This window comes from Bos taurus, chromosome 7 (assembly GCF_002263795.3).
Source record: "Bos taurus isolate L1 Dominette 01449 registration number 42190680 breed Hereford chromosome 7, ARS-UCD2.0, whole genome shotgun sequence".
Lineage (NCBI taxonomy): Eukaryota > Metazoa > Chordata > Mammalia > Artiodactyla > Bovidae > Bos > Bos taurus.
The window spans coordinates 46,374,837-46,398,146 of NC_037334.1; the positions used below are offsets into that span (position 1 = coordinate 46,374,837).

At 43.5% G+C, this 23,310-nt stretch overlaps 1 protein-coding gene across 4 annotated transcripts in view; it reads left to right on the forward strand.

Annotated features, from left to right (window-relative positions):
* The first annotated feature begins 2,068 nt into the window (after positions 1-2,068).
* Positions 2,069-23,310, forward strand: part of PCBD2 (pterin-4 alpha-carbinolamine dehydratase 2) — a 41,681-nt gene continuing 20,439 nt past the window's right edge. The window contains exons 1-3 of one of the 4 annotated variants that reach the window (XM_024995172.2): positions 2,091-2,276; positions 2,938-2,994; positions 5,066-5,197. In XM_024995172.2, coding sequence (XP_024850940.1) covers positions 2,983-2,994; positions 5,066-5,197 — 144 coding nt within the window. In that variant the 5' untranslated portion in view covers positions 2,091-2,276; positions 2,938-2,982. Of the gene's footprint in view, positions 2,277-2,937; positions 2,995-5,065; positions 5,198-23,310 lie in introns of all 4 variants that reach the window. The other 3 variants (XM_024995174.2, XM_024995171.2, XM_024995173.2) reach the window with 3 other exon arrangements.

Consider the following 23,310-nt stretch of genomic DNA (forward strand, 5'->3'; position numbering starts at 1 on the left):
GATGTCCCTCACCCCCAGCCTATGGCCAAAGAGCACCCATCTAGTGCCACAGCAGAAGAACCCTCTCCCCCACCGAATGTGACATTCTGAAATGGGGGTGTGTGCCCGAGGGTCATTGACATCCATACTTAAGCAGAACAAAGGAGCACACATTCAGTCTGAAACAAGGAAGGGTACTCTCACAGGCCGATCAGCCTGGCACAGGCTGCTGCTGCTACTGCTGCTAAGTCACTTCAGTCGTGTCCGACTCTGTGCGACCCCAGAGACAGCAGCCCACCCGGCTCCGCTGTCCCTGGGACTCTCCAGGCAAGAACACTGGAGTGGGTTGCTATTTCCTTCTCCAATGCATGAAAGCGAAAAGTGAAAGTGAAGTCGCTCAGTCATGTCCAACTCCTAGCGACCACATGGACCACAGCCCACCAGGCTCCTCTGTCCATGGGATTTTCCAGGCAAGAGTACTGGAGTGGGGTGCCATTGCCTTCTCCGCTGGCACAGGCTGTGTGGGCTCTTTTTTGGTAAGGAAGTGTTCCAGGCCCAAGGCCTAGTCCATGTGGCCAAGCAGGACATGAAAGACTGAGCAGGAGGCTGTTTTTCTCAACAGTGTCCATGGCAGAGGATGTGCCCAGTAAATCTTTGCTAAGGAAATTAGATCCTAGTAAGAGAGCTCTGTGTTAGGGCAGGGCATTCACAGCCCCTGTCAGTGGACATCACTCTCCCTGGACCCTAAGCAGCATCCTGCTGCTAATGCTTTCATGACAAGAGCTGACGTGTCACAGTCTTGTCCAGCGGTATTAGGGAAGGAAAATGATGAAAGCAAACCACTGAAAATGATGAGGGGTCTCCAACCTATTATTTCACAACTACCAGTTAATTTCTCAGTTCTCACTTTAATGAGCAAGATAGTAGGACATTTTTCATGATCCCAAATGCCCAAAGTAAATATTGGAAATACAATCTACAGTTCCAGCTCTTGTATATGTCCATGTATGGCATCAGGCAAAGGAAACCAGAATGTCTCAGATAAATGCCTTGAGACCAGTGATGTTTGATGAAGGTCTACAGCAAGATTCCTCTGCTGAGTTTTCATCAGGTGGGCAAGAGTGAAGAAGATGGGTTGGGCCATAAGTCTGAATTTTAGACTATTTTAGGTGAAAGGCTTTATTTTTTTCCAAGTCCACATGGGAAATAAAATGCTAGCAGCTGCTAAGCTGAACTTAATTGGACTCTCATAGTTTCAAAAGTATATTCCTGAGTATATCGCTATGTTCTCTGCAAAAAATATTATTAATTTGCTTGAACTATTTAGTAAAAAAAAAAATACAAGAATATACTAAGACCCACTAAATTGTACCCTTTAAAGGGATGAATTTTATGGTATGTGAATTATATATTTAAAAAAAAGGAATGATAAGAATAAAATACTAATATAAAAGACTAAAGACTTTTGTCCAAATATATATATATATATATAATTTATCTAAATCTGTCCACATGTTATCTCCGGGATGCCTACTATGTGTTGAGTGTGCTACCTTTTAGAAAGCACTGTGAGCTAGGTTTTCCAAATTATTTTATCTAGACAAAGATGAGTTAGTCTGCCCAGGACACTGGCAGCTAAGTAATAACAAAGCAGAGCTTAGATGCAACCGGTGGCTCCCCTACTTAGAAGGCCCTGTTTGCATCACTGTAGTTCACTGTCCCACAACCGCTAGTAGAGTGCAGTGGTCTCCAGTCACCCCCCGACCCCCCTGCAGCTCATCTCTTCCTGTCGCCGTCCGCGACATCCTTCAGCCCGCAGGTGCTGTTTGCCCCAACGAGGTCAGACAGTGGGCGAGGCAGCGACAACCCGAGGGCCGGACACCGAAAAGCGAACCGCAGGTCCATCCTCAGAGCCGCGCCAGCCCTCCTACCCGCCCCGCACCAGGCAGGAAACCTGGCACCCGAGCGGCGATGACGCCGAAGGCCCGTCAAACCGGGGCTGACAGCGCCGGGGGCCTGCGGGGGCCTGCGGGTGCACCCGCCATCGAAGCTCCTGGAGATCTTCCGGGGCCGGTCCGCGTCTGGGCCTGCGCGGCGGGGCAGGGCCTTGCGGGACGGTCTAGGCTGCAGCTGGGAGCTTCCCGCACGGCCCCTGGCTCTGGGGCGGCGGGCGGCGGGCAGGCAGCGCGCCGGGCAGCCCTCGGCGCCAGGCTATGGCGGCGGCGCTGGGGACGCGGGGGGCGACGCGGCGCTGGTTCGCGGCGCTGAGAGGCAGGAGCCAGAGCCTCGCGGCCATGGTGAGTGCCGAGGGCCCGCGGTGCGGGAGGAGGGCGAGGCCCAGCCATGCCGGCCGAGGGGTGAAGGGGCCTGGGCAGGCCCCGAAGTGGCCCCGGACTTCGGGTAGCCACGTTTGGGCACCCGGCTCCTGCCGACGCGCTGGTCTGAGACAGGGGTGGCCGTAGCATATTCCAGTTTTCTCTTGCTTGGAATTTCATCGTAGTTTCCGAAATTGCCAACCAGAAAACAAACCACCACGACTTAAGTGTTAAAAAAAAAAGTATGCAAAGCAATTGTGAAAATTCTTCACTCGTGGTGTGACTAAAGCTGCTTGTCGGGTCGTCTAGATTGTCCGCTCGGTGAGAGCAGGCACCGTCTCTCGCTCTCTGTAAACGGGGCCTTGAGTGTTGAATTAACTCATTTGTCTCGGTGTTAATTTTTTGGAGTATTTACTAATAAATTATCTTTTGAGTTGCACACTGATTTTTTTTTTTTAAATACCTAGAGGCGCCCGGTCCGTTTCCCCGTTTTATACATTAACATATTGGGGGTAAATTGACTTGAGAGAAAGTTTTAACATGCAGCACCACCTAGTGGGAATATGTTGTATTAAACTCACCGTTTCATTTTCTTAAATTGTTTGTTAGAGCCCATTTGGCAGTTTGAATTTTTTTTTAATAGAAAAAAAATGTGACTCGATGATGGAGAAGATAAGCATTCTGCTTTATGGCCATTAAGGTGAGAACACAAGTTGAGTGCTTACTGTCACCTAGGCGTGTCCTAAGGCATACTTCTATCTCGGGCGCTGGTGATCGAGTACAGTCGTGGCATTGGGGAGGGGTGAATAAACAGGTGCGTTTGGAGTGGCTGCCACGTGCCAGGCTCTGTGCTGGGTGCCTCCACACTTAGGATCTCTTTAAGCCTTTTAAAAATCTTGGCAGGTGTATGTTGTAACATCCACACTCTAAAACATTGCACTTCAGAGAGGCTAAGATTTACTCAGCATCCACGCTGAAAGTAACAAAGCTAGGCTTGGATTGAAGATTGCTCTCCAGATCCTATGCTTTCCCTGTCTCTCTGCATAGCTCCCACAGAAAGAAAATTAAGTCCACCACGAAGGGTTCTGTGGAATGTGTGTCCTTAAGGGGACTGTTTATGTTATATGGGTGAAGTGACTCCATTTTACAGTTCTGTACGTGGTTCCTATTTCTAGGTAGACACAAGTAGTGACCACAGTTCATGGACCTCACTGGAGATGTGGAGGTTTAGGGAGGAGGAAAACAGCTCAGAGTATGCTCCATAGACTCCCTGTGACTGCTGCATAACCTACAGCATAGTTAATAGTTTTCTTTGCAGCTATTCAATGATAATTCTGTTTCCTTGGCAAAATAGTTGAATTAAAATATTTAAATGTTTAAAATTTTTAGGTAATTTCCTGTAATAGGTCTTCTGTGAAATTTTTCATAGCTGTCATTAAAAAGCTAATGAATAGATACTTTTTAAAATGGTATGTGGTTTTTGATAACAAGCCTTTAAGCATTTTTATTTAATTAAGAGGCATTCTCATTATCGTCTGTTGTAGGGAAGGGTAGCTGACTAAGCAAGGAAGAGAAACTAGAAGGTTGGCTCATTAGCATCCTTTTTTCCTTTTTGCAGATTGTCTATAAATTTACTTACTTTGCCTTCTTAATTACACTGATAAAGGGTTTTAGGATTTCTGAAGTGGGAATGAGTTGAAGTTTCATGGCAGAGTATCCAGCTCAGCCTCTGTTTGCCCTTTGATAAGGAACCCCTAAGTTAGTTCATTCTTTCTGGGGCCAGTCCCTCCCTCACCTGAGCAGGTAGTAGCCCAGCGTACGGGTAAGACAGGAGGTGCTGGTGGGCAGTTATGCCAGAATGAGAACATGCCTCTTCTGACTTCTCCTAGGGTGTTCTTTCCTTCTGTCTGTCATGCTGCTTAGAGTTCTTTCAGTTAAAAAACAAGTAGCATGGCAAGTGTGGGCCTGTTAACTAACAGAACTCTGGATGGAGTGTCCTCAGCAGGATGAATAGGAACAAGGTGGACAGTTGTGCACAAGTGCTTCCAAGTGGGCAGTGCTGTGGCCACATAGTTGAGGGAGTTTGTCTTACTGATGCTTCTGAGAAAACTCACTCCGCTAAAGCAAGGGCTTTTTAACCTATAGCCCAAAGGGTGTATGAACGCCCAGAAGTTATTTTACAAAATCCCCTGTAAATGTGCATTTGTTTTTTCCTCTCTGAGGATTGATCGGTCTTAACTAGAATTGAAAGGGGATGATGAGCTCAGATAGTTGAGACCCATGTGAGTAAGGACTGAAGGCTGCTGAGGTGATATGGGGCCATCCAAAGAGAGTGGACCAGGAGTTGAGAGTCCTGAGTTCTAATCCTGGTTCTGCTGCTGGACTTGCAGAGTTCCTTGGGTGAGTGTGTTACCTCAGTTTCCTAAGTCCTGGAATGTTGGCCATTGGTTATGATCTTTGGTAAGATGTCCAAATGGTCAATCTCAGCTTTATCTGTAAGAAACCAGGAAAGCTGAGTTGTAAAGTTAGAGGCGTTTATAAGGGGTGATAAGCCCACATACCATGGAGGCAACTTATTTTGCACAGAGCTAGTCTTGTTTTTATCTCTTTTGAGAGAGCTTTGTATTTTGAGAACAAAAGAATCGGAGATAGTTAGAAATTGTTGTCCTTAACACTTTTTTTCTGTATCTCTACATAAGTAAAGAGCTGTACATGTATTTGAATTTAACCAAACCTCTACATTTCAGGTATTAAATGTGTTCTTTTCATAGTCAGCAGGTACCCACCAGTTGACTGCAGAGGAGAGGAGCCAGATGATACTTGACCTTAAAGCAGCAGGATGGTTGGAATTAAGTGAGAGAGATGCCATCTACAAAGAGTTCTCTTTCAAAAATTTTAATCAGGTAATTAGTACATATTCTTGCTTGTGCCATGGTTTTTTTTTTTTGGTCACCTTAGGCTGTAACTGTTTCTATTAGTACTGGTTGTCTGGTGCCCTGTGGATCCAGGATCTAAATCTTTTCTTCCTAAATAATTCAGTGATAATTACTCTTTCCTTGTTGACAGTTACTGCCACCCAACTGGGTGATTCTCAACTCTAGAGGAAGGGGATGATTTGTGTGATTTGGAAAAATCAAATTCTGAAACCACTGTTGCTCTGATTTGGTGTTGGTTAGGATATTTAATTCCCTTTCAAATTTTAAATAACACGAATGGAGTGTCAGCTTTTTATATTTATCACAAGGGGCCATGAATAAAAACGGTTGAGAAACATACACCTGCGTGACTGATTTCCTCTAGGTTTCTTGTATGGTTGTCAAGTTTTCTTTCTCCTGATAGTTGCATTTCTGTCTCTAAATCATTCCCCAGGCTGCACCCTCTTCTCTGATTGGTTCATTTTCTCCAAGTCCAATAGCCGGCCCTTGTAACTTTTCTTGAAAGCTGTAACTTTTCTTCAACCTTGAAGATTGAGCCTTAACAGGGGAACTGTTCCATTAGGGCCCCACCCTGTTTAGAGAGTCATCTCCCATGACTTAGCCTTCAGTTCTTACTCCACTGCATTTATATAAGGTCCATGCTTTAGACTGTTCCATGTTTGTTCAGTTAGTTTGGTAATCCTCTGGACAGATTTATTGTTTTTATTTATATTAGGTGTCAGCATCTAGAAGGCAGAGACCATGTTTGCTCAAATAACTGTCTATTGTACCTAACACAGTTCTGGGTACAAACTAGCATTGGATAAATGCAGACATTGATTACAGTGTTTGCTAGTTTCTGGAAGGGTGTGTGAGGACCAGATTTCCACCAAAGAAACCTTCGACATGTTTTCCTAGTAAATGCCGTTGGCTCCACTGTGCTGCACGCCCCATTCTGCTCTCCATCCATCTGGCTGCCAGCCTTCTGCTGTGTCTCCCACTCCTGAGGAAGCCTGGACCAAGCTGGCTCCTTGTCCCTGCTGCCCCACATGCTTGATGGCTCTTGTCAGGGGCTTAGCACTCTGTGGCTGGTGGCAGGGAATCCCATTGGTACAGTAAGCTTGTGCATAAGCTCTAGGTAGCATTTTCCAAGCTTATTAAAATTCTTACATGTGTACAGCCTGACTTCTTTAAGCCTGGGCTAATTTATTGGGCTTGAACATGTGGCTTAAAGTACTTGAGTAGTGTTGCCTAAGGCTCTGCCCATGAGTCAGTCATCCAGCCCCACTCTTAACCCTGTGCTCAGGGTACCTTTGGAAGCTGTGCAGGGCATCCTTGATTAACAGTAATATTATTCACCAGGACATTTAATTAACTTGACTTTTTTTTTCACCCTACCTTCATTCACCTTTTAGGAGAAAGAGGCAGGTGACAAGAAGATCAGCTGATATCAGGGCACATACTCAGAGAACCAGCCCTGAGATTATGTCCTGGGGTCAGTTTTCCAGCCAGGCTCCTGTGACTTCAGCATGTAATGGCCTGTAATGGCAACTGATGTCATGACAAATGTCAGCGCCCACCATCCAGAGACCACCAGGAACATGGCCATAGCTGAACAAGTTGGGCTCTTGCTTGTTGCAGTGAGGGAGAGCACTTACCCTATACGGGGGGCCTTGGGGCATCTCCGGAGGATGGTGTAGGGAAAAATTTATCACAGGGTTTGGGCTGGTGCTAGTGATTTTGGAGTCTTTAAGGATCAGGGCTTAGATCTGGGTTGGATGCTGTCAGAAAATGGGTTCTTCTATGACTCACTATTTTAATAAATCTAGTCTGTAGGGAGAATGGACTCCAGTGGGACCAAAGCTGAAATTAGTAAAGCAGCAGCAGTCTCTCATTAGCCTGGGGAAGGGGGTGGGGGTTTGGTATTTTGTGATTTGGACAGTGTTTAGGTTTTGTCTGTGTTGAGATATTGTGGAGTGGTGTCCGTGATTCTCTGTATTCCACTCTGTTATTGTCATGAGTACAGTCATTGTTACAGGAATGGTTTTATTTTTGTTCTCATCTTTCATGGTCACAGGGCAACCCTGTCTGATGTTGATTTTCAACACCATGGCCTAGATGTGAGTGCCAGGAAGGCTTCTAGCAACTTAGAGGCTTAGGCAGTCATAGTCCAGGCAGCTGCCATGTGTTGGGCTGAATTTGTCTTTTTCACAACTAATGTTTAGAGTGGTGACCCTCTGGCCCTGTTAGATCCTCGCTTATCTTTCACTTATTTTTCAATATAGAAAAGGTACATTTTAAATTATAAAGCAATGCTATATAACATTAAAATAGGGTGGTATAAATAAAAAAATGTTTCCTATTGCAACTACTTCCAGTTTTTTTTTTTTCCTATTCTCTTGTGGTCTTTCTCCACATGTATAGTTTATTCACAATGTGACAATTGTACACACATTTAAATTTCTAAAAAGTAGTTTAATTTTTATTGTAAAGGTAATACTCATTAACGAATATTTATTAGGCACCTCCCCTGTGCCAGACACTATTTTAAGTGCATGTAGCTCCCATTCTAGCGGAGAAGTTAGGCAATAAACAAATGAATAGATAGTGTAATTTTAGGTAGTGATAAGTCATGAGGGAGAGTAAAGCAGGGTATTGGCATGGAGAGGGGTGAAGAGGTGAGCACACTGTTTATGATGGAGGGGCCTGAGGAGGGGACTCTGAGGCCTGAGTAATACAAGGGAGTTCAGCACGTGAGGAACTGGAGAACGAGCACTGTGGGTAAAGAGACATCAGGGACCAGATTCCTAGAGCAGCAGGGATCTTGGTGTGACCGTGGAAGAGCCAGGAGGCCAGCGTCCTGGAGGGGACAGAAGGGAGAAGGGGTTAAAGAGAGGGAGGGGCCAAGCACAGGAACTTTGTGACCTTGACAAGGAGTTTGGGTTTAATCCTGTGAAAGACAGCTCTTGGAGAATTGCAGGCAGAGAAGTGCCATGGTTCTAAAGAGCTCACCCTGGCTGTTCCGCTATGAGCAGATGGTGGAAGGGCAAGAGTGGCAGCAGGCAGAGTGTGGAAGTTGCCATGTAAGAGGCTAGGCAAGAGACGGTGCGAGACCGTGGCAGTAGCAGTGGAATTGGAGAGAAATGAAGGATTTCTCATTTATTTTGAAGGTAGGACAATCCAGACTATCAGATTGGATGTGGGGAGAAGGAGAGGGTCAAGGATGATCCCAAGGCTCTGCCTCAAGCAGTAGGGTAAAGGGTGGTGTCATTTTCTTGGCTGAGGAAAGTGGGGCAGAGATCAGGGTAGGGAATTATGAATCCCTGTGTTGGACATGTCAGGTTTGAGATACACCTAAGTGGTGATGTCAGTCAGCAGCTGGAGATATGAGATCAGAGTTCAGGCGGGAGATAACAGGGAGCCTCCAGAAAGGGTAACTGAGAGCACCATCGTGCATGGGATGGGCTGGAATGAGCAGGTGGAGGTGCAGGCACGCCGTGTCCATTGTGATAGGAAGGAATGCTGAGTGTACGTGTACAGGTGCAGGTAGGTTGCTACGTTTGTCCTGGGAAGAAGAGGTGGTTTTCTCTTTTGATGGCTTCTATTTTTTTTAAGTGAAGTCATCAACTGAGAATGAGTCAGGGTGGGAGGGAGGGGTGTTGGAGATCTGGGGAAATAGGAAAATAGGCAAGAAACAGTTCTCTCAGAGACTAAGACAGTGAAGGAACTAGTGAAGTGTGGTTGGTTGCTGAGCAATTCTCAGTGTCACTGGAGATTTATGGGCAAACATTTAAGGTGAAGATCCTGTGTGTTTTTACACAGGCTTGGAGAAGGTGCTGGGTTGGGCTTAATGAAGGCTGAAGTGTTTTTTTTTGTTGTTGTTGTTAATTCTTTTATTGAAGTACAGTTGATTTACAAGGTATTCTTACTGTTCAGTGATTCAGTTTTATTTGTCTGTGTACACATTATTTTTCGTCTTCTTTTCTATTATGGTTTATCATGGTATAATTTCTTGTGCTGTATAGTAGGACCTTGTTGTTTATCCACCCTCTATGTAATAGTTTGCATCAAGTAATTTCAAACTCTAGTCCATCCCTACCCGTCAGCAAATCTGTTCTTTACGTCTGTGAGTCTGTTTCTGTTTTGTGGATAGATTTGTGTCGTATTTTAGATTCCATATGTAAGTGACAGCATATGGTATTTCTCTCTCTCTCTCTGATGCATTTCACTTAGTATAATCTCTAGGTCCATCCATGTTGCTGCACAGGCGTTACTTCATTCTTTTTATAGCTGAGTAGTAGTCCATTTTTTATATACACTGCATCTTCTTTATTCCTGCATCTTTTGATGGACACTTAGCTCATTCCCACGTCTTGGCTGTTGTGAATAGTGCTGCAGTGAACGTAGGGTGCGTGTATCTTTTTGAACTATCTTTTTGTCCAGATAGGTGCTTAGGAGTGGGATTGTTGGATCATATGGCAACTCTGTTTTTAGTTTTTTTAAGGAACCTCCAAACTGTTTTTCATAGTGGCTTTACCAATTTACATTCCCCCCAGCAGTAGGAACGGGGAGGGTTCCCTTTTCTGGACGCCCTCTTCTGCGTTTCCTTGTGGACGTTTTCATGGTGGCCGTTCTGGCCGGTGTGAGGCGGCACCTCATTGTAGCTTTCATTTGCATTTCTCTAGTGATTAGTGCCCTTGTGCATCTTTTCATGTGCCTCTTGGCCATCTGTATGTCTTTTTTGGAGAAATGTCTATTTGGATCTTCTGCCCATTTTTGGAATAGGTTGTTTGTTTTTTGTCGTTGAGTTGCATGAACTTTTAACAAGCACTGAACTTTTGCCAGAAGAGTGCAGTGGCGGAATAGAGGGCAAGGAAACTAAGGACATGTGCAGATAAGGGGTCAGAATATTGGACCTTGGATGTGAGAGATGGAGAGTGAAGAGGTCGGAGCGTCAACTAATGCATCGTCTCTGCACGGCAGTTAAGTGACGTTTATCAACTTTTAAAACACACCCATTGTCTGAATCTACACATTTATTTTCTAGGTACAGCTCCCCGTGTATGCCAAATGGATATGACAAGATGTCCACTGTAGCCCCGTGGGCTTGTAATTTCTTTATTGTGAGCAGGCATTTCCACATGCATGTGTACACCTTGCTAAGCCCATGTCTCCCTCACTGCAGCCCTGCCCTTAGCAGAGTTATGGGAGGCCCGCTGTGCTCCATGTGACAGCACTCTCCAGGCCTTGACTTTATACCCTGGAGGGAATTGTGGGCAGAGCTGATGACCCGCATCTCCCTTAAAAGACTTCACTCCACACTGGGTGTTAGCATATATATATATTTGGTCTTTGCTGAATATGTAGGTAAAAAATGTTCTGTTTTGTTCGCTAAGTAGGGTGTGAACATTTTTCAGTTCTTTACACAGTCTTGTCATTTTACTTATAATAAATCTTTCAGAAGTGAGATTACCTTTGTTGGGTGTTACAGTTTTTAAATGCTTTGCTTATGTGGTGGGTATACGTGAAACGGTAGCATAAGTTTGCTTTAGAATTCATTTACTTTATTGCTGTAGAAATTGAACCACACATTTTAGAAGGATTTTCATTTACCCTGGATGAAAAACCTACTTCTCAACGCTTTGGGTTATACTAGGTTTTACTATAAAGAAGATTTTTTTTTTTCCTTTCAGACATTTTATTCCAAGATATGGTTAGTTCCAAATAGTTCACGTGCATTTGGTAGCTCAGATCAGTGCAGATACTTAGTGACTATACGTGTGAAAATTCCCGAGGGGTCCTCATGGCATAGGTGGAGGAAGTGGCCGTGGGTTTCATTTGCCGTCAGCCCACTGTCTTTCCTCGGTGGCGATGCAAAGGCCATGGTGAGACTCTATGAGTTCTCTGAGCACAGCAGTGCCAAGGCTGAGGCAGGAAGTTTCGACATTTGGAGTGCTTAGACTCAGGGTGGGGTCAGCATTTGTAAAGGAGTTTTGCTTTTCTTTCTCTTCGTGTAGACACAAGGAGGGAGAGGTCTCGAAGTGACATGTAAATGTATTCTGAGGTGTTTGGCAACTGCAGGGTGACTGCATTGAAAGAACAAAATGTCAGTTAGAAATGTGGGTGTGAGCCTTCCATAAAGATACATTTTAATAGGCACTGTCATGTGGGGACAAGTGGGAAGCTTACAAAATCAGGAAATTTTATGCTTTGGGAGCAGGTGCCGAGGGTGAAGCTTTGGAACCCAGGCACCAACTACCCAAGATGCCAGCAGGTGGAGCCCTCCAGGGCAGGAGCCAGGTGGTCCCGGCAGCATCAGAGGCCTCCCCCCGCCACGGGGGAAGGCTGTCTGATTTCTCACTCATGGATACTGGACCTCTGGTGTTCAGCACAGAAACAAACTTGTATCAGAAATAGATAAAGAGTGGGGATGGGGTGGCTGACCTAGTTTGGTACCTTTGAGTGAATGAAGAGTTCTGGGTGCAGGAGATACAGAGTTTCCACTTGGTGATGGAATGCACTTTTGATTCATGAGCTTTGTGAGAAAGAACTGTAGTTCTCTGCATTCCTGGAGGAGCTCCTATACCTTGTCTATGGTTTATTGGGTGGGCCTGCCTGCAGGGCATTCGATTTTGTTAGAGGGACTCTTAGGAACTGGCTGTTGCCCAGCCAGGTTTAACCCACAAAAATGGCTCTTTTGTTAGTACATGGTTCAGTCTAACAGCTGGTCCAACTAGACTATCTCTCGCAGGGCAGGGTCCAAGCTCTATTCATGCTATATCTTGTTCATCACATTTTGGTTAATGTAACTGCTGCCATTAAAAGATTTCAGGCACTGGGGTGGTGAGAGGCCTTCAGAATGGCCTAGGCTGTGGCAGCAGCGGCAGTGGGGGGAGGTTTCTGTGCGTCTAGCCGCAGTAGCACCATATGTGAGTTTGGGGTTTGTAAATTGGTTTCTATTCCTGTGTCTGGAGCTCCTGCTGTAAAACAGTTGAAAGTTACTGTCACTGACTTACTTTGTAAAGATGTTTTATTGAGGAATTTGTTAATAGGCTTATGGTTAACATTTTGAAACACTTAGTGAAGTCAAAGGCTTGTTGATACCAGCAGACAGACAACTGTTAATGAAAATCTTAACGGTCCTCAAAGGACGTGGGTGGAGGTCTCAGGCGCTGTCCTTGTGAAAGAATTAGTTCAGGTTTTATTGTTCATTGTTGTGTACCACATCTTGGTGCGCATCAAAGCTATGAGTCAGTAATGCTGTAATATAAGTGTCACGTCTGACACTCTGGAAAGTGGGTGTTCACTGCCTGGTGAAGGTAGAGAAACACTTAAGTGGGAATGTTCCTGAGGCTTCAGCACCATGGAGGTTAGAAAGTATCATTTTGCTTTTAAAGTTTAGACTAGTATCTGTGTGCTCAGGAGCCAGGTAAAGTGAAAACTTGATCACACCAGTAGCTTGCTCATAACATGTGCCCACAGATGGGCTTTGTTAGCCAGCTAGAACCCTAAGAAAGTGTTCATAGTTATCATTGGAGTAGAGGGTAGAGATGCTCACATTTATGTAAACTTTTTTGGTAAGCATTTTTGTAAACTTACCTAAAATTTAAGAAGCTAGTAAGAATATCTGTGTGGTGTATTCATGTTGGTTTTCACTTTGAAGTTGTTCCTGGAGCCCTGGGAAGGACACGCTGATGTTGTCAGGTGGTGGCTGGGATGTTGGTTTGATGTCCATCAAGATAGGGAAATTAGAGCCTAAAATGTTGTCATTCAGAGTCTTGCTTCTGCTGTTTATGTCATAGAACAGGTTTAGGCCTGATGTGTATTTGTAAAAACACATGTGATAGATAGACGAGGGGAAATGTAAAACAGGTGTAAAAAATGCAAATATGACACCACGCTGCAATGTGAAAACGCTGTGGTCATTACACCGTCCTTTAATAAAAATGGACTTTTAACTGCATCGTTTTTTCTTAGTCGTATAGTAAATCTTCTGTTTACACAACTTTGCCTGAGTATTTTGTAAAAGTCAAACAGCCAAGAAATATAATTTCCTCAAAAGTCTTTGTCTTGCCCTTTTACAGATGGCGTAAAATCAGGTGTGTAAAAAATAAAAAGCAGTTTGAGCTGACGTGAAAGGTATTTCAGATTTATGCTTTGCAGATGATATTGGTATGATTAATGCATTCATTGCTTTTTTTTATTGCTTTTCACAGATAATGTACATGATGCATGGAAAATGTTGTGGGTTTAAATCTTTGCCAGGTTTAGACTGTGAATATCAACAGATGTTATCATATAAGTACTCTAATTATTATAAAATAAAAAATTTGTCATGAAATGCATTGACATAAATTTCATTTATGTAAATTGCTTTCATTAGTATAAAACCTTAGTGTAGCTGTTAGGGTTTGAGAAGCACTTTAGATGAGATTAACTTGGTATAATGTGGTCACAAATGGGCTGCTTTAAATTTAACTGACAAGAAAATAACACTCGAAAGTTAGGAAATTACTGAGGCATTTGATTTTAGCCTGCGTTGCTGGTGCCGCTTAAACAGGCTGAATATGAATTAATAACAATGGACTGCTGGCTCGATAATTACGGAAAATAATTTAAAGGAGACCTTAAGTAACCACTTAAAAATATTTTGGTCTTGTTCTTTTCTGTTTTTCTTTCGTACGCCAGTCCATTGCTTCAGTGCAGCCTCTATCAATAGCATTGAGGTTTGCACAGCAAGAATTTGGTCAGTAGAGTTTTGGTGCATTAGAGCCATGACACAGAAACTTGCATCCAGCTGTTCTGAAATACAGGCCTTGGTGCCTGATGAAGTGGCTTTCTCAACTAGTCAGCTCTTGCGAGCAGCAGTCAGTTCCACACTCAGGTTTCTGTGGCCAGGTGGTGTCCAGTGCTTCTCCGACCTCAGGAGGCACGTGGCCCACCTGAGCTCTCCCTGGCTCTGAGCTCTCCGTGTTGTGCTCTTCTCTGTGTAACCTTTATATAACAAAGCAATACACCCTCTCCCCTGTCTTGCAGGTAATTTATTGTCATCATATTGCCCTTCTGATCCAGGCTGGATTGAGCTATTCTGACTAATTCACTAGAATTAGTCTCCTGAATTTTACAGAAGGACACTGAACCAGACCGAGATCATGGCCTGGCCGTGGTCACTTAGGATCGCATCACAGTTACTAGGTGCCAGACTCATCTCTGGTTCCCTTAGCAATGTTTTTAGATCCTACTCTGGTATAGAAAGGTGTTGTTTTTTTTTTTTTTTTTAATTTCTTCTGTGTTTTCCTTGTTTTCCAAGGATTGTCTGTTGGATTACTTTTCTGCCTTAAATGGATTTGACAATACTTCCCTGAGAAAGGGACTGTTCACCAGCTAGAACAAACAAAGCTGTACTTGTGTGGGAGCAGCCCAGATATCACTGTTGAGCAATCGGAGGTTATGGAAAATGATTTAAAGGAGACCTTTACGTTTATTTGCATAGTTTAATTGTATTGTTAAAATCAGTTTTAACAAAATAGCAAATGCTACTGATGAATCAGTTTGCTCCTGTGCTCTCAGCTGGTAAGGCAGGATTGTGGCCTTCTGCTATATCATTCATCAAACTGGCTTGAACGCCTTGTCCTTGCCACCACAACCCTGGCCATGGACATGCACCATGTGCCCGAAGCAGGCCCAGTTGGGGCTGGGTGCCACGTGGTCTCCCCACTGAGAGCCAGAAGGCCTGTCTCCGGCAGGATCAGTGAGTGTAGCGAGATTTCTGGGCTGGCACCCACTGAAAGACTGGCACTGTCTAGGCCCAAGGCCTGGAAGGAGGAAGATGCAGAAGAAATACCTGATTTTGTCCCTGCCCAGAAGTGTTGCCAGTTTTGTTGTGGAGGTGGAACATCTGACTTGTATAAGATATGGATAGTTGATCTTTTAAACTGCCGTGCTAACCAGGCACTAAAATATGAAATACTAAGATGCTGAAAGAGGTGTAATCCAGGAAGCCTGCCTGGAGCGGGGGTGGGGGTTTAATAAATCTGAGAGGTTTTATAGAGGGCAGGAGTTACGGGGGAGGGGTCGGCAGGTGGCATAGGTCAGGACGAGGAGCAAGAGGGCACATCTTACTGTGACATGTGGGGGCGGTGAGCTGGGCTGAAGGCTGGCAAGGAGGGTCCTTGTGGCACTCTCTCCCTCTTTGAGCATTGCCTCGGGTTTAACATCTCTGTAAGCAAACTCTTAGCTTTCTGTCTTTCCTACAGGGAGATTTCCTCAAAGAGACCTGTTTGTTTGTCTCAGCTGGACCACCATTCTCTCAAGCCCCCAGGCCTGAAACTGAAGCGTTGGCTTGGCAATCAGTCACCAGGGACCGGCCTGACTGTGCTTCCCGTCTGGGTGCACCTCCCCTGCGCCTTCCTCTCCTGGAGGCCATGGCTTTTTCCTGACGCCTTTTTGTCTCTAGGCCCTCTACCTTCATTGGCTTTCGTGCTGCTTCACTGTAACCAAGTTGGTCTCTGCTCAGAAAATCCCAGTTCCTTCCTGTTAGGTTTTCTAGGACATCATCTTCTCAGAGGATTTCAAAGCCGCCTGCCGTCCCTAACCTTACCTCTTGAGTCTGTTAGAGGTTAGAACGGTGAGGTACCTGAGTCATCCTAGTCATGCCCTCCACTGAAGAAGTGGGGAAAGCAGGGATGGGGGAGTAGGAACAGTAGTGTCCATAGTGGAGCCAGAGCTCCCTCCCTGAATGTTTCGGTTCATTTCTTTCCTGATCTAAGCTGTTCTTCCCCCTCCTACACTGCATCTCACCTACGCCTATCGTGTCCCCATCTGACCACATGCTACACATTTTGAGAAAGGTTTTTGTTTTTTTTTAATCTTATGCACTCAACACTAATAAACAGTTACTGTGCACTTACTGTAGGCCGGCACTGTGCTGGACACAGAGGTGCTTTGGTGAGCAGAGCAGGTGTTTCCCCTATTTCCGTGGTGCTTACAGTATAGTAGGGGGAGAGAGAGCATAATCAAAGAAAATAGTGCATATAGAATTGCCCATGGTGATAAGTGCCATGAAGGAACATCCTAATAGTTAATGCTTAATGAACACTCAGACTTTGGGCCAGGACCTACGTGGTGAGGACTTCACACGTATTTACTCATTTAATCCTCACAAATCCCTATATTCACAGAGAACATTTGACTCATTTTACAGATAAGGATATGAAAGTTTAGATTAAGGAACTTGCCCAAGGCCCCACAGTGGAGTTGGGCTTTGAGCTAGTCAATCCCTGCATCAGTTTATTAGTGTGGATACCACCTCTCCTGCAGAAAAGAGAAAAATGTGGGAGAGGAAAATGGGAAACCCAAATTCAGCTGGAGGAGAGCTGTCAGGGAAGACCTCTTTAAGGAACCAATAAGTTGATGCATTTTCTTTTTCTTTTTATTCCTTTGTCCATTTGGTATTTTATTTGCACGTGTGTATTGCATCCCTAGGAAAAGAATATCAGAATTTTCTTTCCTTTGTTTTTGTTTTGCTTCTTATGATGCCAGCTGAGGTTGTCAGCGTAAGGAAACCAAATGGGCAGTCTGCCATATTTTTAGGTCTTTGAGCTTCACGTCAAATCTGGGACTGATGACTCTACACTTGTTTAACCTGTCTGTGGGGTTAACAACGATTTTCCCAGCTCTCTGATCATCAGTGATTTCAAATTTGCCAGTGTAACCATTCTTCCTTACTACTCTTAGAAACTGGACGATGACTTTGGAGCACAGTCTAGTAAGAACCTGGTGTTTGCATCTCTTTGGCATCATCGGTGTTCTTAGAGCATCAGCCAAGACATTCATGTACATAGGACGTGGTGGCCGCACAGAAAGGCGACAGGAAGGGTGAGGGTGCAGTGTAATGGACAGTGGGCAGACTGTGGGGACCTAGAGGGTGAAGTGGACGCAGAAGGCGGCAAGAGTCACACGAGGGGAACAGCAAGGAGGCTGTTGCATTCGTCCAGGTGAGGCATCTTCGCTTGGTGGACACGGCAGGAGATGGTGGACTGGGGAGTGATGGAGGGAAGCAGAAAGGTCTGGAGGCTGGAGCTGCTTTCCATTCTTTACATGAGCGGGAACCAATGATGCCATACACAACTCTTGCAGGGCATAAAAATATCAAGAGAAAACCCAAGTTTCCCTGAGTAGGGAGGAATGGTGATGGGTGGTGAGGAAGAAGAGCAGGGGATTTTAAGAATGACTTTCAGGTTAAGGACCTGAGGAAGTGAGTGGTCAGAAGTGACATTTACTGAGTTGGGTAAGTGTGGCAAAGGAACAGGATTTGGGTGCGGGGATCAAGGTTTCTGGTTTGGATATTGTTAAGTGTAAGTTGCTATGAGACATCCCTAAATCACCTCCAAGAAGGTAGCTTTATGTCTGGGTTGTAGATAACTGGGGAGACATAGATGTGTATGGAACCAAGCCAATATAATAGATGAGGTCACCCAGGCAGAAACTGTAGTGTGAGAAGAGGGGAGGACTCAGAACTCAATCCATTAAGGGGTTGGATAGAAGAGGAGGTGCTTGCAGATCACTGAGAAAGACTTCATAGTGAAATAGGAAGACAGTCAGGCCAGTGTTGTACACAGAATCCAAAGGAAGACGGTGTTTTAAAAGGGAGAGTGGAATCCGCTCTGCCAACACTCCAAGTAAGGTGAGTTCTGAAAGATTATCACAAATGAAGCAGCCTGGAGTCATTCATGGCCATCAGAAGGATGATTCAGATAGGGTGGGGGGGTGCAGGCCAGCCTGCAGAGGAAGTGAAGCCCACGTGCCTTATATACGTCTTTGTAGCCACAAATGTTAGTCTCCTGTCTGTTCTTTCTGTTTGTAATTCAGCCCTTGCATGGTCTTATTTGTTTGTGATTTTCTTTCAGCCTTGTTTGATATTCAACCTGTGAACATTAGCACTGAAAGGGATGAAGCAAATGAGGCCTAGGGGTGAAGCTGACAGAGAACCAGTGGCAGAATTAGGATGTAAGTGCAGCTTAGATCATGTAACAGAAGAATGCGACGACTTAGCTTTGTCTCTGTGCGTCTCACGTGTAAGTAAGTACCTTGAGGGCCAAGGCTTGGGGTGCGCTTGTGAACTTCTCCCACAGTGTCCTCCCTGTATCGTCTAGGTATTTTGAATCCATGAAGCCCCTTGATTGGGCTCATATAGGTGACCCTGGTCAGTGCCCTTAGCCTCAGGGGAACATAGTGTTTTTTATCTTTTTGTCTTCTACGGGTTATTACCTAAAACTCTCACCAGGGACTTCTCATTCCTTACTCCTAGACACAGATGTTTCTGAACGGTGACCAACTTATTGGCGCCTAAGTTGCTGTGTATGATGGGATGCTCTTTAGGGCCATGGCGCCCTTCCCAGCAGAACAGCACTGATGTGTGCCTTTGTTCTGCAGGCAGTTTAAAAGTGTTGGAGAAAGAAACAGGCCACTTGTGGCATCTCTAGTAAATCACCTCCAATGAGGAATGGCTGGGGTTGGCACTTGATATTTTGGCTCCACAGTTCAGCCACACACACCCAGACTTTTATAAATCTTGGTGTCCTGAGGGACCATGGCAGGTTCTTCCAAGACTACAGATGTCACACTGCTGAAGGCCTTTTACCTGTTATCAATTAGGCACTCATTTCTGTTTCCAGACAGTTCTTTTAATCTCAGATCCCTTTCCTTTTCTGTAGCCACTGGTTCAGCCCTCTTGGCTGACTTTCTTTTCTTTCTTTCTTTTTTTTTTTTTAAATCGTAACTTGGTGGTCTTCCAGATAGAAAAGTTTTAAAAATTTGATATGTTTTTATTTTATTTTATTTATTTATTTTTTTTGAAACCGCTGAATTACCGCCCCTCCAGCCAATCCCCGCCCAGCCCTAAAAATTTGATATATTTTTAATGTAAACATTTTTTGATATAAAAATGTTACTTTAAGGTCTTTCTTAATATTGATAGGTAATTCTAATATTGCATTATTTACCTGAAATGCAGCCAAGTCAGTTTTCTTTCTGACAGTTTGGAGAGTCACAAAGTATTTTACGAACCAGTGAGTGTTTTCTAGGCATTAGTAGCTCATTGTTGGGTGACCTGGGAAATAACGTAGGTGGTTGCATTGAAGCTTCCCAGCAGCCTTGTGAGTTTGGGTATTAGGAAGCCAAGTTGAGGAGTGGTAGGAAGGAAGCTGCTCAGACTCACAGAGGAAGCAGCAATGAGCCGTCCTTCCAAGGCCCTGCTTCCTACTTACTCTAAGGCCACAGCTCTTTTCTAACCCAAGTCTGTGTTTTGAAGGATTGTGGAATAATTCAAGATATGGATGCTATTCTATTTAGGAGCATCCTAGACCTTTGAATGAACAACTTAACTGTTCAAAATTGAGTCTGTTTCTTTGTTATATTTAAGGAATGGTGTTTGTTTTGGAGGGCTTCAAAGAGGCGATATGTTCTTTGCATATTTTAAAGGAGAGGGTAGGTGGCTACTGATAGGAATTTGACCTGTAAATTGCTACATGGTTCTGCATGCCCTGTCCTGAAAGCATTAGTTGATTGACCAGTTACTTGTCCTAAGTCAGTTGTAGATTGGGGGTCAACTTCTACTTGGAGGAGAAAGTCACATTCAGATAGAACGTCTGCAGAGAGCCTCTAAAAACTTAACTTTGTAAATTAGAACTCTGCACAGAGAAGACACACTTCTGCATTGAGAGATGCCAGCTTTCTGACCATTCAGCTGTGGATACAGATGTGTAGAAGAGAGGGCCATTGTAATTCTCAATGTCTTCATCTATGATTCTGTTATGTAAGCTTGAAAATGAGTCTCTTCCATCTTCTTATTTGTTTAAAACTGTAAGCTTTAAATAGAAGGGTTTAACGTTTGTGGATTCCTCATATCCCACAGAGATTAACCAGGCCACTCTCTCTTACGGGAACGATAGCACCCTGTTAGGTTTGTGTGGTCTGTTTAGCTTATTAATAAATACTTTTTTTTTTCCTGATCGCATAGTATGTTTTGTAACTTGGAAAACACAGTAAAGTACCAAGAAGAAAAATCTGTCTTTTGCCCACTTACGAAGCAATATGCGTGAACACGTATTTTGTGAGTATACATGTATGTACATGGTGGTGGTTTAGTCACTAAGTTGTGGCCGACTCTTGCGACCACATGGACTGTAGCCCACCAGGCTCCTCTGTCCATGGGATTCTCCAGGCAAGAATATGGGAGTGGGTTGCCATTTCCTTCTCCAGGGGATCTTTCCCACCCAGGAATTGAACCTGGGTCTCCTGTATTTCAGGCAGATTCTTTACCAACTGAGCTATGAGGGAATTTCCTATGTATGTACATATGTTTATATATATATATTTTGAGTCATATTGTGGACACTTTTCTCAGTCACTTTTTTTCTACTTCATACATGGTGAACATTTTTTCCTGTCAGTAAAATATTTTGCTTCATGATTTTTAATGGTGGGGTATATAGAGTATTCCATTGAACAGAAAGACCCTGTTTAATTTAACCAGTGCCTTTCTATCATAACTAACCTCGTAGCACAGATGAGACTTGGTGAGCCTACCTTTTCTAAATGCTCCATATATTAATAAATGCTGTCCATTTATCACAAGAGTATCATACCAGGTTCTTCTTGCTTATGATACCCAGGATCTTCATGCCCACTGAAATCTGGCATAGATCCATTTATTTGTTAAAGTAAATGGAAGTCATCATCTAGATTGCATTGACCTGTTGAAGCTAAAAAATCAAGCCCTTCAAGTTACTTGAGAAGGTCAGAAGGAAAATGTTTTGTTATAGGGCTTTATAGCTAACATTCTCACAGCTTAGGGCAATGGGGTAGGGAATATTTTCATAGAAATATTTCTCTTTTAGAGATTTTTTTTTTTTCCAGATAAAGAAGGCTTGTGTAATTCGGGAAGAGTTATTTCATAGGAAATTAAATCTTTGTAAATCCTCTATCACATTTCCACACTTGCCAGTTCTCTGGCAAATGATGGCTTTTGAGTGGTTCAGAAAGGGTTTCTTAAAAGGGAACAATTGTATATTTTATACATATTCTTTTTATTTTTGAATTGAGTATGTAAGAGAAACTTATGTTTTCTCTTTGTATTTGTCTGTAGTGATATTGCTGGTTCTCAGACTTGAAATAGTGATTACTTGTAATGATATTTTAAAAATTTCACCTGATGAAAATGTTTTCTTGGACGTTATGAATGGCTCCAAAGAACTTTAAAAGCCCAACCAGTGATGCTGGCCAGGCACTTAGAGATTAGTAGTTGTTACGTCTTGGTTTGGTATGCCTAGTGGTGTCTAATCATGTTGTGTGCTTGGGAACCATGAAAGAATTTTCTTTTCAAGTCTTAGTGCATCGTTTTTCCCAACATTGATCAAAGGATGGAACACTAGTACTGTATACGTAGCCAGGGTATTCACAACTGTCTTACATTCTTAATCTTTTGGCTATTTGGTTGAAATATATCTACGCCTCTTAAATATTGAAAGCATAATATCTTTTAACCTACAACTGCAGAGTTAAAATGAATTTTATGTGAAATATTTAGTTGTGGACCACATCTTCAGCTTTTTATATGCCACAGTGGTCTTGTTTTTTTCCCTTCCATTGTCTGATAGTGAGGTCATTTTCAGTCCTCTGAGAAATTCTATTCCCAGCCAGATGCGGCTCATATATTAAAAGTAGCACCTGTGGCTAATATCACAGCAGCTTACCATAAATTTACATGGTAACTAGGATTATATCTGTCAAGACTGTTAAAAAACATCTAGATTTAATTTGATTTCCAGTATTGTAGAAGCTATCCAACATTTTGCTTCATAACTATATTTTAAAAGTTAAAAATCACTCCATTGTTAAGTTTTATAGCACTCCTAGTGCCCATTAAGTTGATTTGTTCAATGGAGGTCAGAGTAAAGCAACTTGGCTACATTAAGATCGGAAACCAACCCATTTGTGACAAATTTAGTCCTTTCGTGTGAATCTTCTCAGCGTCTCTGCGCTGATTGGATTCAGGTGTAGCTTATGTCAGTAGCATTTAACCTCAAAAGAATGAGCAATGTGATTGGCTTGTTGTAAATTATGGAGTATTTTGCCTTTGCTTGTTTAAATGTAACTGTTGACTCTGGTGCCCGTGCAGACTCTGCTCCACTGCATCTGCCTCTAAACGAGTAGTTTGGTCTTAAAGACATCTTGGAAAATTGCGGTACATGCCCTCGCTTCTTTCCTTTCTTTATGTGACCCTTCCTAAACTGTTTTATTCCCCATTATCCTTTGAGTCATCTCCCACATGTTATGATTTGCACACCTGCAGTTATAAAATTATTTTGGGGTGTCATTATATCATGTTGTTCACCAACTTTCCAGCATTTATGAATACAATAATGATTCACTGTAAATCAAAATAATTTACAGGTTACAGAGAATCTGCTCCTACAAATAAGAATTGAATGATGAATTTCTTTAGTGTCCTCCCATTTGAACATGGGTCCTTAAAAAGAAACCCGTAACAACATATTTCTTTGTGTTTGTGAATTAAAGTGTAAGTTCAGCCTTCTGGACATTTGTTTTTAAGACTTGTAAACAAACATAAGCCAATTAAGAAATAAGCAACATCTCTTTCGGAATCAATAGTTGTAATTGCCTTAGTACTAATCTTGCTCCTGAGTGAGAGAATCCTAAGCATGGATTGCAGGTGCGGTGAAAGCACCTGGGCACAGGGGTCCCTGAGTGGGCGTGTCCGTGAGTGGGCGTGTCCGTGAGTGGGCGTGTCCCTGGGTGGGCGTGCCCATTTTAAGTTGAAACAGTGCAGGGGCAGTTTCTGCTCTGTTGGTAACCTTTCCGGAGGGAAGTCCATGAGCTTCTTTGAGCCTGAGCCTCACCAAGGAAGTGGAATGGTGGCCAAGAATTATTATGCTGAAAAGGTTGTGGTGATGGAAAAAATGATTAGGAGTGAAGATAAAATGATATATATTTAGTGTGTTACCAGGTGTAGTCAATCACATAACAGTATAAGAAAATACCTTAATGACCAATTCGGAAATATTTTTTTATGTGTGAAT